Source organism: Aulonocara sp. 'chitande type north' Nkhata Bay, linkage group LG5 (genome assembly GCF_057382095.1).
Source record: "Aulonocara sp. 'chitande type north' Nkhata Bay isolate Kocher_YH1m ecotype deep benthic linkage group LG5, A_spYH_male_GT1.1, whole genome shotgun sequence".
Lineage (NCBI taxonomy): Eukaryota > Metazoa > Chordata > Actinopteri > Cichliformes > Cichlidae > Aulonocara > Aulonocara sp. 'chitande type north' Nkhata Bay.
In genome coordinates this window covers 8356959-8373081 of record NC_141348.1, presented here as the reverse complement: position 1 = coordinate 8373081, position 16123 = coordinate 8356959, and the positions used below count along the sequence as shown (strand labels likewise).

At 43.6% G+C, this 16123-nt stretch overlaps 1 protein-coding gene across 3 annotated transcripts in view; it reads right to left on the bottom strand.

Moving 5' to 3' along the window:
* Positions 1–1637: 1637 nt before the first annotated feature.
* The window catches only part of plxnb1b (plexin b1b), a 98263-nt gene continuing 83777 nt past the window's right edge, over positions 1638–16123 (bottom strand). For all 3 annotated transcript variants that reach the window (XM_086291153.1, XM_086291152.1, XM_086291154.1), the window contains 21 exons: positions 15667–15803; positions 15344–15520; positions 14772–14994; positions 14438–14680; positions 14162–14341; positions 13923–14071; positions 13329–13429; positions 12879–13096; positions 12628–12806; positions 12481–12547; positions 11614–11760; positions 11336–11501; positions 10039–10142; positions 9854–9938; positions 7959–8125; positions 7547–7707; positions 7314–7461; positions 7164–7228; positions 6983–7058; positions 6799–6873; positions 1638–4859 (listed from right to left, as the gene is read on the bottom strand). In XM_086291153.1, the coding sequence (XP_086147279.1) occupies positions 4755–4859; positions 6799–6873; positions 6983–7058; positions 7164–7228; positions 7314–7461; positions 7547–7707; positions 7959–8125; positions 9854–9938; positions 10039–10142; positions 11336–11501; positions 11614–11760; positions 12481–12547; positions 12628–12806; positions 12879–13096; positions 13329–13429; positions 13923–14071; positions 14162–14341; positions 14438–14680; positions 14772–14994; positions 15344–15520; positions 15667–15803 (2973 nt within the window). In that variant the 3' untranslated portion in view covers positions 1638–4754. The remainder of the gene's footprint in view (positions 4860–6798; positions 6874–6982; positions 7059–7163; positions 7229–7313; positions 7462–7546; positions 7708–7958; positions 8126–9853; positions 9939–10038; positions 10143–11335; positions 11502–11613; positions 11761–12480; positions 12548–12627; positions 12807–12878; positions 13097–13328; positions 13430–13922; positions 14072–14161; positions 14342–14437; positions 14681–14771; positions 14995–15343; positions 15521–15666; positions 15804–16123) is intronic.

Here is a 16123-nt window from a genome sequence, read left to right as displayed (position 1 = left end):
ACAAAACAAAAGAGCTGATTGTAGAATTCAGGAGAGCACATAAAGATCACTGTCCACTTAACATCGATGGATCCTCTGTGGAGGTTGTCAATAGCACCAAATTCCTTGGTGTCCACCTGGCGGAGAACCTCTCCTGGTCCTTCAACACCAGCTCCATAACTAAAGAGAAGAACAGCATCTCTACTTCCTGCAGAAGCTGAGAAAAGCTCATCTCCCTCCATCCATTCTCACCACCTTCTACAGAAGGACTATCGAGAGCGTCCTGAGCAGCTGCATCACTGTCTGGTATGGCAACTGCATCGCATCGGATTGCAAACCCTACAACAGATAGTGAGAGCAGCTGAGAAGATCATTGGAGCCTCTCTTCCCTCCATCACAGACACCAATCGCACCCACTGCATCTGCAAAGCCACCAGGAGGACCCCACACACCCCTCACACACACAATCTTCACCCTGCTGCCTTCTGGCAAGAGGTACCGGAGCATTTGGGCCCTCACTGCCAGACTGTTGGGGGGGGGGGGGTGAAGTCAGAGACGCTGGGTCCTCAACTTCTGCAACAAGGCACTCAAATGATACACAGCACCGAAAAGACAAAACAGAGGGAGACTCACAAACAAATATACAAGACCCAGGAGACGCCCACCATCCACGGCATCCAAGGGGGCTGAAGATCCGAGGCCACGCGTCCCGATGACAACCATGCGTCTAACCCAGCTGAGGGAAGAGGGAGGGCCCGGAGGGAGACCTCTGCCTTTTATATGGAATCGGGGGCATCGCAAAGGGGAGAACAGTGATGACGATTCTAACAGTATGACTGTCAGTTTTTTGCTTTTTAACGAAAATTGTTAACTTTCAAGATTTGGTTTGGTCCAGGTTACCCACTCCTGGCTGATACTGAGTGCGAGAGACTGTAGAATGGCTCAGTTAAAAGCCAAGTCTGACTATCCAAAAAAACAAAAACAAAACAAACAAACAAACAAAAAAAACCCACAGGTGGCAATTAGACTCATAGCAAAGTCCACATGAAAGAAACTGCTCGACTTTCCTAGTATTAGTTAACTTACTTCATTTCTAGCAGAAGACAACATGTTTGAGTTATTTTAGCCAACATGTAATCAGGCAGACCCTTTCTTTCTACACAATACTAATATTGTAATAATAGTGATAATCCATTATCATTATAACCCACATAAAGGCTGTTTTGGACAAGTGTGTATTGCTCTGCATATATTTTGCCTGTGACTGCTGCAGGTGACAGAGCTTTCAGTAAGCTAAACCCATCACTTGACTGGAGGCCTCTACAATGATGCTCCCACCTCCTTTCACGTTCTTGACTTGGTTAGACGTTGTGAAATTGCTTAACTATGGAAATAATTCTGTCATCATACATTTGAGGTCATCTGTTGCATCCCAGGCCTCTTGGTGTTGCTGAGCTATTCAGTGCATTTGTTCTTTATAAGAATATACTAGACCCACATCACCCCTACTTGTGGCCCATATATCGATGTGAAAAATATACTGCAATTTGGCCCTTGAAGTTATTTGGCCCTCTTTGTTGCAGGGCTATGTTAGCTGGTAGCACAGCTGTTTTTAAGTCCTAACATGCCCGAGAGCGTTCATAGTGGTAGGTTTTTGAAATCAAGGAAAAAAGACAGCTTTCAGAATACTTTATTTCATTTGTGAGAATGTTCACCTTCTCTTATTAAACAGGTTAAATCACTACAGCTGCATCTTTAATCAGTATGTACAAAGATATTAACACACAAAATAAGAAACATCCTAAACCTGCTCCTTGCAGAGCCTGCTCTACATTGCCAAATTTATACAGCCTGGATTTCCCCCAATGGTTCTTTGTTCATCACTGAGCTCTCAGCTCAAGATGAACAGACTCCATGTGTTTGTAAAAGTCATTATTACCTGTGTTATGTAGTGTTGTAACAAATGGCCCACATTCTGACACACTGACCCTGGTAATTACACACTTCGGGCTCAAACTGATAAATCTTCATTTGAGTGGAGGGTGGGTAGAAAAAGTCTTTTCTACTGTCACCTTTTTTTGGGACTGGGTACTAGCATACTTCAGTAGTAGATACTCTAATTTACAACTTGTAGTACTTTGTGTATTAAAACATTAAACAACATCAGATTTGAGAAAACAAAAATCAAGTGCACTTTATAAAATACGCATGTAGACTACTCAAACTGTTATATCGTTTCTATAGTTGTGTCAAAATCTGTTTCCCCATTGATTTCCAATCCTACAATCACCTGAAACTAAACAAATTCCCACATAAAGAGCTGCTGTAAATATTAAAGGAGAAAGAGAGTTCAACACAAAAACCAGCATCAAAAAATATGTCCAACCATACCCAGCCCGGCTACGCTACAAGCAACATCTACTGAGCCTGGAGTAGTTTGATCACGTTGATCAAATGCCACACACAACTGCAGGACCATAAACTCTACATAGAAAGATAGATGCAGTCACTGGGCCATGGTGACTGCCTTTAAGTGCAAACCATTGATGCCAATACAAATGCAAACTGTATATAAAAGATGGACGTAGCCACTGGGGCTGCAAAATGAAGCCAATGGCACATGTCTCTTAAACCTATATTTTTTTCTAATGGCCAGCAGGAGTTGACTGCTCTGGGTGCAAAAACACATCCAGTTGTATAAGAGTCTGAGAAAACACTTTCCTGGTGATGCCGTGGGCTCGTTTCAGGTCCAATTGAATAAAAAAAGTTGAAGTTCATGAATCATTAGCCGATGAGCATATAGTGCTCCTAAGTGCACCAATCAAATCCAGCCCCTTGGTAAAAAAAGAAAGAAAGAAAGAAAGAAAGAAAAGAAAAAGAAAAAGAAAGCTCAACTTGAGCTTTACAAAGCCAGAGGTGACGACATCTTTTATATACAGGATATGGCTACAAACCATCCTGTCTACAGACTCCCTTTCAAAAAACATCAACTATTATTTGGTTGTCATGTATCGCTGAGTACAGAATACAGTTTCCAACGCCAGCAATGATGTTTGAACCTTCTTTGTATCAGTTCTTTTTTAGTTTGCTTTGTTAATCAAGCAGTTAGATGTTTCCAGCTAGTAGCTAGGCATCCAGCCTTTTTTGAAATCCACAAACAGCCACTTCCAGCTTCAAAGAGGCAACAACCTTATGACAAACTCAAGGCCTCAGGTTGTCAGTCTACCATCATCCATCTTTTATAAGGTCTATGTGGAACACACGAAACACTGTCCAGTTAAAGAACTGCACACAAAAAACATACCAGGAGTGTGATCTATACAATGTCCAAGGTCTAAAAGGAATGTTAAAATGTACAAAATATAAAAACTATAAAAACTGTGGTTCACACGACACTGCACTTTAACAGTTTGAAGGCTTGTCTTTTAAACAGAGGGACTTTTCGCTTTCCTATTGACTTTCCAGTGACTTGTACACTAGAGACACATCCACACAAATATGAATAAAATCAAGAAACAAAAATGGGGTGAGGTTTAATGTGAGGTTTAAGTACCTTCAAAAAAACACTTTCTGCTTCCAATCTCTCACATGGGTAAAGAATTAACAAACAAGTGTGTGTGTGTGTGTTTACAGCAGTCCAGTGGGTGTGTGCGGTGCTGCAGTACTGGTAGATGGACCTGCCTGAAAGGTATACATGAGTGTTTTTGCTGCTGGGGCTGATAACCATATATCAGCTTGTGTTCCTACAGTACGGTATAGTTGGATTGCTAAGGGGGAAAAAAAATTGGGTCATTGTTTTTTTTAACCTTCCAGCAAAGTATTTGTCACACTAGTTAGCAACCAAGTGTGAATCTGCAGCACCTCGGCTGTGCTGCTGCTCTGCTTAAAAAAAATCGTATTACAAATCACACAACATTTACATCAATACAGACAAATGTGTAACAGGCCAAGTTAACTAAGCAGTAAATAGGCAGCTTCTACCAATGAAAATAAGAGCAGTTGATGAAAGACGGCAGGCTGAGGTAGAGCGTGGCAGCGACTTTAAAATGTTGCTTTGAGCAGTGACTACAAGTTCTAAAATGTGAAAAACATAACCTTAAAATTCAGGTCTCTCTTTTCAAAATACTCTTCACTCTTAGATCCAAAATATAAGAACCAGTTACTTCACCACTTTGTACTAGAAACATAAAACGTGGCAGTACACAATGCAGTTTAACAGCCACGAGAATATGGACAACCACATGCACGCACACTCACACATCTATATATAAAGCACCAGACACACACCAAGAAATAACCATACAGCAGCAAAGTACACAAGGCATAAGAGGTACCGCTTCATCAAACGGACTCCACAGTGATGGAAGATTCCTACTTTCAGTCTGCAGACCCGGCTGTCCACCAGCTACCTTTTGACTCCAGCACATATACTGTAGAGATAAAACACACACTGCTACCATCTCTTTTTCATGAAATGAGCAGAGCGACAGCGGGTCAGACTGACCTTTTTTTTTTTTTTTCTCTTAAGCATCCACTGAGCTTTTCACTGTCCTGCACTACAGGAAGCTCACAGTGTCCGCACTGTAAAGCTCTGTCAGCAGTCACCAAAACACAAAGGCTGCTGAGATGTGAGCTCTAATTTAAACAACAAAAAACATCCTCCTCAAGAGTCCATCTTCCCCTCTGTCCGTTAAAGTTAACTGCCAGCGTGCCCGAGCTGTTTCCTGTAACAGTGGCAGGTGTTACGGCAGTACAGCTGACACATTTCGCCTCCATCATAAGTCAGTGACTTTGTTCTCCACAGCAGCAGCAATCTGCTGCAGTCTATAGCCGAGTTGCATCTTCTGGGCTGTGGTGTCCTCCTCCAGCGCCGTGATGATCTGATGGCAAAATAATGAAGAGGAAGAAAGACTGAGAATATAGAAATGACAAACATTAGCTGTTTCTCAGTAAAGACGTGTGTCATATCCACACGTTTTGGGGCAGTAATTCTGCCTGTGCGCACCACCGCAGTGAATTTGAACTCAAACAAACAAGATGTGACTGAAGTTTAGACGTTAGTTTTAATTCAGGGAGTTTAGCAAAGACAATTTGTTTGAGTACATTTTCATAGGCTCTAAAGTAACATTGACAAATTTTCTCATCTATGAGAGAGACTGCAAACACTTCAGGAATGGCCAAATCAACAATTTGGTCCATGGTTAAAAAGGAAGGCTCTGGGCAGCTTAGCACAACCAAAACACCTGGTAGACCCGACTAGATCCCCTAAAAAGCAGGTTCTTCAGATGAAGGCCAAAAAGAATCAGAAGTGGATGTTCTAATTCAATTCAATCTTTTAAATTTTATTTATGCAGTGCCAAATCACAACAACGGTCGTCTCAAGGCGCTTTATATTTTAAGGTAGACCCTACAATAATACATACAAAGAAAAGCCCAACAATGATATCACTCCCTATGAGCAAGCACTTTGGCGACAGCGGGAAGGAAAAACTCCCTTTGAGCCAAAAGCTCAGACTCCTCCCCGTTTCTAACACTTTCCCCACATTGCTTTTGTCCCCTGAATTAGTGCTGTTAACAGCAGTTTGGAGTAAGGCATAGTTGCTGCTGTTAATTAGCCTCAACCTTCTACACTCAGCCACTTTATTGGGTGCACCTTGTTAACACTAGGCCCTCTTCGCCCTGAGAACTGCTTTCATTGTTCCCAGCACAGATTCACCACGGTGCAGGAAACCTTTCTCAGACGTTTGGCTGGACTTGTTGTCAGAGCCATCTTGTCCCTCATTCCACTACATCCCAAAGATGCTCTATTGGACTGAGGTCTGCTAACTGTGGTGAGTACACTGAGCTCACGGCCATATTCAAGAAACCAGTTTAAATGATGTGAGCTTTGGAATATGGTGCATTATCTTGCTGGAAACATCAGACATCAGAAGATGGGTCACAAACAGGTGGACATGGTAGATTTTGTCATTTTGCACCACCATTGCAAGCGTGAACACTGAAAGACATTAACCGCCGACCACCAAACGGTGACCCTAACTTGTTGGAAGTTGCAGCAGAAATCAATACACATCACACCAGTGTTTTTTGTCATTGTCCAATTTTGTTGAGCTCGTTTCCTGTTCTTAGCTGACAGGACTGGCACCATGTGTGTTGGTTCTGCTTCAGTATCCAACATGTTCTGTAATAAAGCAATGCTCTGCTGCTGTCTGAGCTGCTGTTTCCTTCCGGTCAGTTCAAAGCTAAGGTGATCAAAGCAGGGTATGATCCCCTTAAGAACTGTCGCTCACTGGGTAATTTCTTCTTTCAAACCATTATCTGTAAACACCCCCCCCCAAAAAAAATATGGTTGTGTGGAAAGATCACAGCAGATCAACAATTTCCAAAATACTCTGGCACCAACCACCAGCAACCGTGCCACATCTAAAGTTACTTGAGTCACCTTTGAAATTCAGCAGCTTGCCCAGGCCCACATGTCTAAACACAGTGTCAGCCATGTGATTGGCTGGTTAGATAGGAACCTTGATGCGTTCACATCCCACAAAAAAGAAGCTGCTGAAACTAAGCAAGGGAAGGATTATTGCTTGGATGAAACGGAGCTCTGGAGTGAATCAGAGGCTCTTTTGTAATGAACATAACTGATTACTTCAGAAAAAGAACCGAATTTTATCAATGAAAAAAGACTTTTCAGAATTTTATGAAAATTATCTTAATTAATTAAATTGTATTAAATGTGTTTTGCATTGTTAGACAGTCTCCACATTGTTGCATCATGGTGTACTGTTCCACCTCTAGTGGCTGGAAAGAGTAGAAACACACCTGGTCGTAGTATTTATTGATGTACTTGTAGAGCTCGTGCAGTGCCACCAGGTAGTTCAGTTCTCCCGAATAGTTCTGAAACACAAGGCATTGAAGTGAACGGCCACACTGTGTGTGTGTGTGTGTGTGTGTGTGTGTGTGTGTGTGTGTGTGTGTGTGTGTTCTGAGCTGTGGCTGCACTCACCCTGGACAGTTCAGCTAGAGCAGAGTTCATCTCCTGGTCACTGGCTGAGATGGTCTGCCTGATGTCAGCATAGTACCTGCAATAACCATCACTGTAATCAACCTCAAACGTACGACTGATAAAATACGTTTATTTCACAAACACCTGTTCAGTGTTGTCTGAGCAGCTTAAGCAATCCAACCTTTCCACCATCTGTTTGTAGCGGGGGATATCTCTGGCATACAGCAACTTGTTGATGGGCGAATCCTGTTCAAAAAGAAGAAGAACGACATTCAAAGACACAAGAGTAACAGGACGCTGCTGGAAAACTGGCGTTTGCAAACGTACTAACCCGGCCCAGCTTGTGCTCTGCAATCGTGCACGAGTCCATGAAGGTCTGGGCGATCACAGAGAGCACGGCATCCACGTGGTCAGATGCCTGGATGTCGAAGATAAACTGGGGATTCTTCACAATATTGATCCAGAAACGCAGAGGGAGACTGGAGAAACAGTACCGACAGTATTAGACATGACAGAGTCCCACTATCATCTGCCAGCAGCGGTCTCTATCAGACTATCGTCTACCTGTTGGTCTTCCAAATATGGATGGTCTCTGAGTCAGAGATGCCATGTTGTGCTGCCTGCTCATCCAACAGGTCGAAGAAGTACTTGACGGCGAGCGGGACAGGACGGCTCGTGCTCAGGATCACCGTGAAAAGATCGTCCACAAACTTCTGCAGCGTCCCCTGACAAACACAGTAAAGTTCACATTAGAGCATAAGAAAGTGAAAGTGTCAGCACTCTGCTCTTGTCTAGCTAAAAGAATATATGTGTGTGTCTGTTTAACTTTGTAGCGTTGTAGCTTACAAATTAGCAGAACAGCTGTGTGTAGTTTAAAAAACAGATTGATTTTTAGAAAGTGTGGTACTCCTGTACTCCTCATCTCCTTCCTACAGTCTCTACTCAATGGGACTAGACCCAGATGTGTGTGTTGTACCTTCATGGACAGCAGGCGGGTCAGGTAGATCTCAGGGATAGCCTTGGCCCTCTCTCTCTCCCTCAGGCTGCCTCTGCGGTGTTTGGGCAACTCGGGCTCCTCACTGGCTTTTACCAGATGCCACAGCCTCACTCCACCTTCATCTGCATCCTCCAGCATTGGCGTCTCTGCACACACAGCAAATTCAAAAGTGTTAAATGTTTTGGTGTTAATAGTCTTCTTGCAAAAGTAGAGTTAATTTTACTCTAAGCAGAGTCACATTCTTTTAATGTAACTCTGAGGTGTAAAATGATAGTAGTTAAAATTGAGTGTTAAAAATGAGTGTTTCTCTGTCAAATCTGGAGGTGTTACAATGGAAACATTAACTCTTGACCTCTTAACTCTGAACTCCGACAGGGGCTATGACACCAATAGAGTAAATTCACAGACTCCGCCCCCAGCACGGCTCCAATCGAAGCTGAAGTGAAGCCGTTTCAGAACATTTTGCTCTACATATTTGAGTTGTTTGCCATGCTTGGTAAGTCATTTTTTCAAAGATTGTTTCAATTATTATTATGAGCTTTTACTTCTGTGGCTCTTTGGAGTTGAGACAAAGCTGTGTGAAAGGCATTAGCCATGTTGCTCGCTGATAGCATAATATTCTGTTTTAGCTAGCTGAAAGGTATTGTTTGCGGGCAAATACCACAGCCTTGAAAAAAGCTTGCATGTGAATTTTCAGTCAAACTTTTGGTCAAATACACCTAAAACAATGTCTAGAATGTGAAATGTTGGTATAATGGTGCTACTTGAAGCCTGAAAACGATCGCCCATAAAAAATAAAAAAAAAAACGAGCAAACAGCAATAGCAGACGTCCTGACTGGATTCTACGTTAGCATAGATCCCTCCAGAGTTTTGTGCACACGGTTTAGGTAAAAATGAAAAAGGTTGAGGTTTTACATTTAGTTCAGTATTACCTGTTGCCTGTGTCCTTGTCTTTTGGGAAAATACTTTACACAAGTAATGGCTCAAAGAGGATTCCTTTTTTTTTTTTACTGTGCTGCAATTGTTTACTGGATTATTTGTGCCATTAATTGGTGTCAACTAATTTTTATTCAATCTCCGCACAGGATATGGATATGCTTGTGAAGATGGAATATGGGGGAGAGCAGAAGTGCGTTGAAGTTCCACAAAGGGATGAATGAAGGACATGCATATTGTATTGAAGCAATAAGTGATGAGATGCTGTTATTTGCATTTACCAGCTCAGACCTTTTGATAAACAAAATTCTAATGAAAGTGAGAACATGTAAACTGTTACGTCTTTCAGAAAATGTTTTGAAATTGTGGTGCACAGTTCAGAATAAATGTTTTTCAAAAACCATTGCGTCTTTTTAGTAAATGTTTATTTCCAAAAGAAATTTCTAGAAGTTCAGAACAGTAAAATTCCCGCTTTTTAGAGTGAATTAGAAGATAACTCTTACGTAGTTAAACTAAAATACTCTTTGAGAGTTAATATATAAACTCTTAACACCAAGTGTTAAATTATCAACTCCAGACAGATTTGGTGTTTAACACTAAATCAGAGTTAACGTACCAACTCTCCAAAAAGAGTTAAATTAACACTCTCTGGTGTGGACCCATATAGACACTTTAATAGTGTTGAAATCAAATCCGACAGTGTTAATTTGGACATGCTGGATTTGCTGTGCACACACAGGTTTGATGCTTGCCTGTTTTGCTACTTTTGATTTCCTCCATCTGTCACTTCATGTTCCACATAAACACTCACACAATTTGAAGAACTGAGTAGGGAAATGATCGAATCGTTTTTACTGTCAGTGTGACAGTCAAATAACGTCTAATGAAAGATGAACTGGCTGACAAGTTGATTTATCTTTTATTTGAACAAACTCACTCTCTCCTGCTATGTAGTCGTGGTTGTCATGGTGAATGTGTTTGGTATGACGAGGGACCAGTGCCACCGTTGCGCCATCTGGGACCTATGGAGGAACACAAACAGCCATTGGTGTCGGCCGTGTCCTATCCCAGGCTATGAAACAGTGTAGTTTGCTTTGTAAAGCATTCAGTGATAACTCTGACCTTGTAATGCTGAAGCGTGTTAAGGCGTTTCCAGCTACCCTGAACCACAGATGTCAAGTCCTCGTCTGACAGGATGAGATGACCGGCAACGCCCGACCTCCACTCTGCATGACAGAAGGCAGACGCACATCAGCACAGTGATTGTGGGACATGCTCATCTTAGCAAACTCGAGCGACTTAACGATGTTCACAAATTCATTCAGGTGCTCCCATCATCAGCTCAGGCTGATGTTATCATGCAGGTACTGACAGTGCTGTAAAATTTAAATTTACCACGTTTTTCTCTCATCTTTGAGGAAAGTGTTGACAGACTGAGCAGTCAGTGAGCTTGGTTTGGATTCGTTTTTGTCACGCTGTAGGGGGCGCTACAGGGCAACAAATATGAAAAGAAGGAACGCTAATTCACGAGCGCTGCACTTATACAGCGCCAAATCACAACAGTCGCCTAAAGGCACTTTATATTGTAAGACCCTATAATAATACATACAGAGAAAAACCCAACAATCACATGGTAGTCAAGGTCCCACCGATGTTTTCCACATCTGTCCTGCTCTCATGCCCCTAAACCCCAGTCTCTGAGAGCCTAGTCCACAGAAGCAAGAGATATTTATCCTTGTAACACTTTTCACGTACATAAGTCAAAAAGTGCAAAGTTATTAAAACATGGTTAAGATGATAGTAGGAATCAAACGACAGGCGTTCAATAAATTAAACATGCCTGTCACAACCCTGAGAGGTGTCAGGCACCACAGCCAAAGCTGAGGCCCCTGAAGCCATCACACAAGTTTACTTGTGAGACACATTTGTGAATGACCTCCCGATTCAGTTATTTCCTTTGTTGCGATGAACTCGTCCTTACAGCTCTGCGACTTCAGTTGGCTCGATGAAGCTGCACACCTGACTTCCCACGTCTGCTCCCAGTTTATGACTCCATATTTCTGCTGGTGTTTTAATGCAAATGAAGCCCTCTCTTTATAGCAGTCAGTGAAACGTCCTGCCTTTCCCCATTTTGTTTTATTGCTTTTCTGGTTGATCATACTGAACTTTCTACTTATCCTGTGAAACTAAGCTCTCTCCTCTTCACTCATTTTACGTCGCTCAGCTAATTTGTTTGGTTATATTTTATCGAGCTGCTCCTTTATTTTATAAAAGGTCCTGTTTACTCTTTTAGATTTCCCAACTTATGGGTAAACTAAAAGAGAGATCATAAAGAGACATAAGTACCAGATTCCTCGAGGCTGACACAAGGTGCATCAGTTTTCAGAGTCTGGTGTGTCACGCAGTGTGTGGTTCTCACCCAAGTCCAGCGACTCGGCGTGCGGCCGGTGTGAGAAGGATGTGCCTTTGTACACCTGATCCAGTAGCTTCTCTTTCACCTGGGTAATGGTGTCGCAGTCCAGTACTTTGGAGGGCACAGGCTGGGTCTCATTGACCCCTCCACCCTGCACCAACACATTCAGTGTCTGCAGGGAAAAGAAGAGTGAAAGGAGGGGAAGACAAAGAAAAATACAACCTCCTTGGGAATTTTTCATTAGAGCCAAAATGGTTATTTATTTCAGTCTAGACTCCCCTCACCAGGGTTTTGTACTCTACGTCCTCTCGCAGCAGGCGGTTGTCGTTCAGGGTGTACTTTGCTTTGCCAGTAACAGCATCCACCGGTCCTTTATCTACCTGGTGCTTTATGGCCCTGAACAGCATGTACAGAGGCTCCCCCGCTGAGTCCTACACACACACACACAAATAATTAACACACTGCAATGCACCAATTCTTACACAGTGCTTCTCTACACACTTCATGTGTTAAAGAAATGTTCTGCTAAGTCAAACCTTGAGGAAAACCTGAGCTTCATATTTTCAGATTGGTGGAGCAGGTCTCCTGTGAATCAGGAGGTTGGTGGTTCTAGAAAGCACGTAGGTGCAGAAATAAGTGCTTCTATGTATGAGTGTAAACAGATGAGGCATAAAGGAGTAGAAAAGCGCTATATAAGAATCAGTGCATGTACTAGAAATGTTTCCACTGTACTGGAGTCACTGGAAGGACTTTCATTCCCCTCTGTGTTTTGACATGTCAGTACTGGAAACTGCTATTTAAAAGTTACTGCTGTGTGCAGCAACATGCTCTCAGGGCTCTCTGAATAAACACAAGCACAAATATGTACTTTTCTATGAATGGTGTGATCACAAAACAATAAATTAAGCATGTTTTGTTTTTTTGCTGTGGGAAATTAAAGCGTTTGCGCACTGACTTTAATGAACAAAAAGGACACAGGTCACAGCTTTAGTGGCTGCTTTTTGGAGCTTGGTCCTAATTTCAAAGTCATTATATTCCACTTTAAAATGCCCCCAAGTAAAATCTCAAAGTCTTAAAATGTTTTATATCCCAATATTTTTAAAAAAGACTTATCCCTACTACTGTGCATCACTGCTTTTATGTTGACTCACCCTGAGGAAAGCATAGAGGCAGATAGACATCCAGTTGGTCAGCAGCTTCTCCACCACTGTCTCTGTTCTGCAGAGAATCACACACACTTGCAGCAGCATTGCAGCTTCTGAACATGCCAAAGACTGAATCTATGAGCAGCAGCTTACCTTCGTAACATCAGTTTGGGGTTCTTGGCCACATACTGCTCCACCAGATCATTCAAGAGCGTCTTAAGGATGTCTGTGAAATACTCCAGCTTGCCATGAAGCGCCACCGTCAGCAGCGAAGCCACGTAGGCTCGGTCTCTGGGGGAGAAGGTCCGCTGGCTCTCCAGAGTATGGATGAACTGAGAGGAAAAGAGGAGATGAATCCTCGCTCTGCAAAGCTTCATTTTAGCTGTGATTGTGATAGCGACTACCTTGGTGAGGAACAGCTTGCTGTTGAGCAGGTTGGAAAGCTGCACCAGGCCCTGCTCCACCGTCTGCCGCCGACACTCCTGAACATCCAGGTCTCGTCTCAGAGGAGACTCTCGGTGGCCGGGGAAGAAAATGCGCTCGGCATACATACGGTAGTCCAGGAAGGGGATGCCTGAGCCGACCAGGTCACTGGACATATCCATCATCTCCGTCATCAAGTCTGGATCAAAGTGATTAAGAACACAAAGGTCAGAGGCTGCTGCTACAGGCCAGTGCCAGGAGGCACGAGCTTGTAAATAGCAGCTGGCAGAATAAAATCTGGGGGTTCTCTGCTCTCAGCCTATCGCAACTATAGAGGTGAAGAAAACTGATGAAACATGGGGAAAAGGCCCTCCTATCTCCCGTCTTCATCCATATAGCCGCCGCTCTCTTTTTTCCTCATAATGCTGTACCTGTGAACTCTTTCTTGCAGCGGTCCCTCACACTGGTCTCCAGGTTCTCCAGTTGGATCTGGACCTTCTTATAGTCCCTAAGAGCCTGCTTACTCTTCCTCCTAACAGACGGGAAGAAGGTTTTACATACGATTAGTGGAAATCCAGTCAAACTGTGCAAGAAATTGATTCTGTGGACAGGTGTGTTTCAAATTCAGATTAGCAGTATCTGTCATTCATTCAGTTCATTTTATCAGCTATCTGCTGCAGAATTCTGGCTCAGTTGTAGGGGATTAAATAATTATTTCACTCAGTGACATATAAATCAATTTATAACTTCCATGTAACGTATCCGGGTATTCTGGGTTTATTTGATAGGACGGAGGAAAGTGGGGAGAGAGAAAGAGCAGGTCCAGGGTCAGACTCAAACCTGGGCGTGTGAACTGAGCTTTGAGACATGATTGCATGTCCAAGTGGGTGACCTAAACTGGGACCCAGTACTGCTCATTTCTTTATGTGTGAGCAAACATATGAATTCAGCAGGTAGAGAACCACTGTAGCACTCATCTGCACACTAAACGCACAAAAACACAGACTCTCAGTCCACCCACTGACCTGTAAATAAGCACAATTATGAGCACAATGAGGACCACTATGGAGGCTCCAACTCCAACTCCAATCTGAGCCTCTAGTGGAAAGGTGGACAGGCTCAGGTTGTCGTACTGAACCTTGCCGAGATAAAAGTTCAGGTTGCCCATCTGGACCTGAAATACATGTTAAATAAAAAAGTGAGGTGCTTTCAAACTTGAGTGGCCCATCAGGCGCTCACACGGTGGTGACACTCATTTTCTCACAGTGAATTCGGGGAGATTGTCAGAGCCCTCTCGCTTCTTGCCGTTTGGTCCTGGTGCAGGCTGCTGTGGTGGTGGCTCACAGTACAGATGGTTGCTGGTCAGGGTTTTCACAGCACATACACCTTCTCCAATCAACACCACCACCTCCTCTTTAGTGATGGCTAGGTCCAGGTGTTCCCCCTGAGAACAGGCAATAAGACATAAGAGATATATGTTATGTCTGCTTATTTTGTCAGTAAATAAATAAAACTGAAACATCGCTGCCTCTCCTCTCACCTCCAGCTGGATGAAGCTGCCTGGGTTATAGCGATATGCCTTAAGAGGGTCCTGTTGGTTCAGGGGTTGCAGGGTGGGGTTACGCTCATAGCTGAATGGCTCAGAGTTCAAACTGCTGAAGTCAAAGCGCAGATTGTCTAGCAAGAACTCCACTGTGACCCGTGACCACCAGATGGTGGAGTCCACCATCGGAGAGCGGCACAGGATGAGGGAGGAGGAGTTTACCTCACAGCGCTCAACGAACTGATGAGAAAGGCAGATTTGGGTCATTTGGGTTAAAAGGTGTGAACGATCACTCGAATGAACTGCTCTGTGCTGAGCAGCACACACCGACCTGTTTGACGGAGCAGAATTGGTCTCCGGGACAGACGGGGTCAGGAACCATCCTAACCGACCTTCCCAGGGTTTTCTTCCATTGCTCTCCTTTGCTCCTCTTCCTCCGCCGTTTCCTCTTCTTGTTTTGGCCGACCGACTGGAAGCGGGAGAGAGTCACCACCATTCGGGGCTCCTGCACCACATCCAGGTTGGATCCAGACAGCTTGATCAGTCGACCGCCACTGTAACAATCCAATCAACCAGAGCAGGTTAAAACGTTGTGATGCATGCTCAATCGCCCAAGTAAGGAAATCCCAAAAAGGTGATTCTGTTTATCTGGACGCAGAAAATTGTCATGTTGATCAATGGTCAAGGAACTGACCTCACAGCTCATTGTTCATTCAGTGGTGCTAGTTTCAGTCATTGTGCAAAAGTACTGTTTATAAGGTTGCAGTGTAGTCACAGTTACAACCCGCAGCCAGCTGAGACTGGATGAAAACGCTACGTCCAAGTGAACAGAATCAAGTTTTTAGAGCTTCAGAGGTATGAATACGTTTTGAAGGCTGAATGTGTGAGGGCTTTCAGACTTACTGCAGGAAGCTCCTGGCTGGTTCGGCACGGGTGATGTTGGGGTTGTTGGTGTAGTGGTAGGCGGGGCTGCTGAGGTGACGCTGGATGCTGCCGTAATGCAGGGTGACCTGGTGGTCTCCTGTTTTATTACTGCTCCCCGTCACACACTGAACACTGTCACTCTGCACCTCTGACACACTGAGGGGGGAACAAAGAAATGATGAGATCCTAAGGTGACACGAGGAGGTCAAAGGTCAGTCTGACCTTACAACCTTAAATGAAGAAAAACAGTAGCACCGACTTTGCATTAACCACAAACAGGCCATTATACGTGTGTGTCTTACATGTTACAGGGGACGTCCCCGACAGTGATGGTAAGGTCAGCGGGGCGACCCGTTAGAAGGTTTTGGCCAGTGATGTTCAGGGATGTTCCCCCCGCCTTGGGGCCTCTTTCAGGTGACACTCCTCTCACAACTGGGTTCTAAGAAGAAGGAGAGAGCAGCTGTATTTCACAGTGTAACACAGCTGTTTGCTTCTTGTTGCATATTAAGAAAGTCTGTCGATAGTGAGAAACAAGGACTTTTGGACTGGCTTGTGTCCTTTCCCAGTTTGCCAAATCCAAGAACTTATTCTTACACTTGGATCCTCTCAGCCTTAATAAGACAGAGATCCAAGGAAATATATGGAAAGAAATTCCAGTGTTTATGTTAAACTATTATCTAATATAGGGAGATGTATTTACACAGATTTATTTAAAAATGTGGACTTGTTGAGAAATATTTGTGATTACTGATCGTGTGG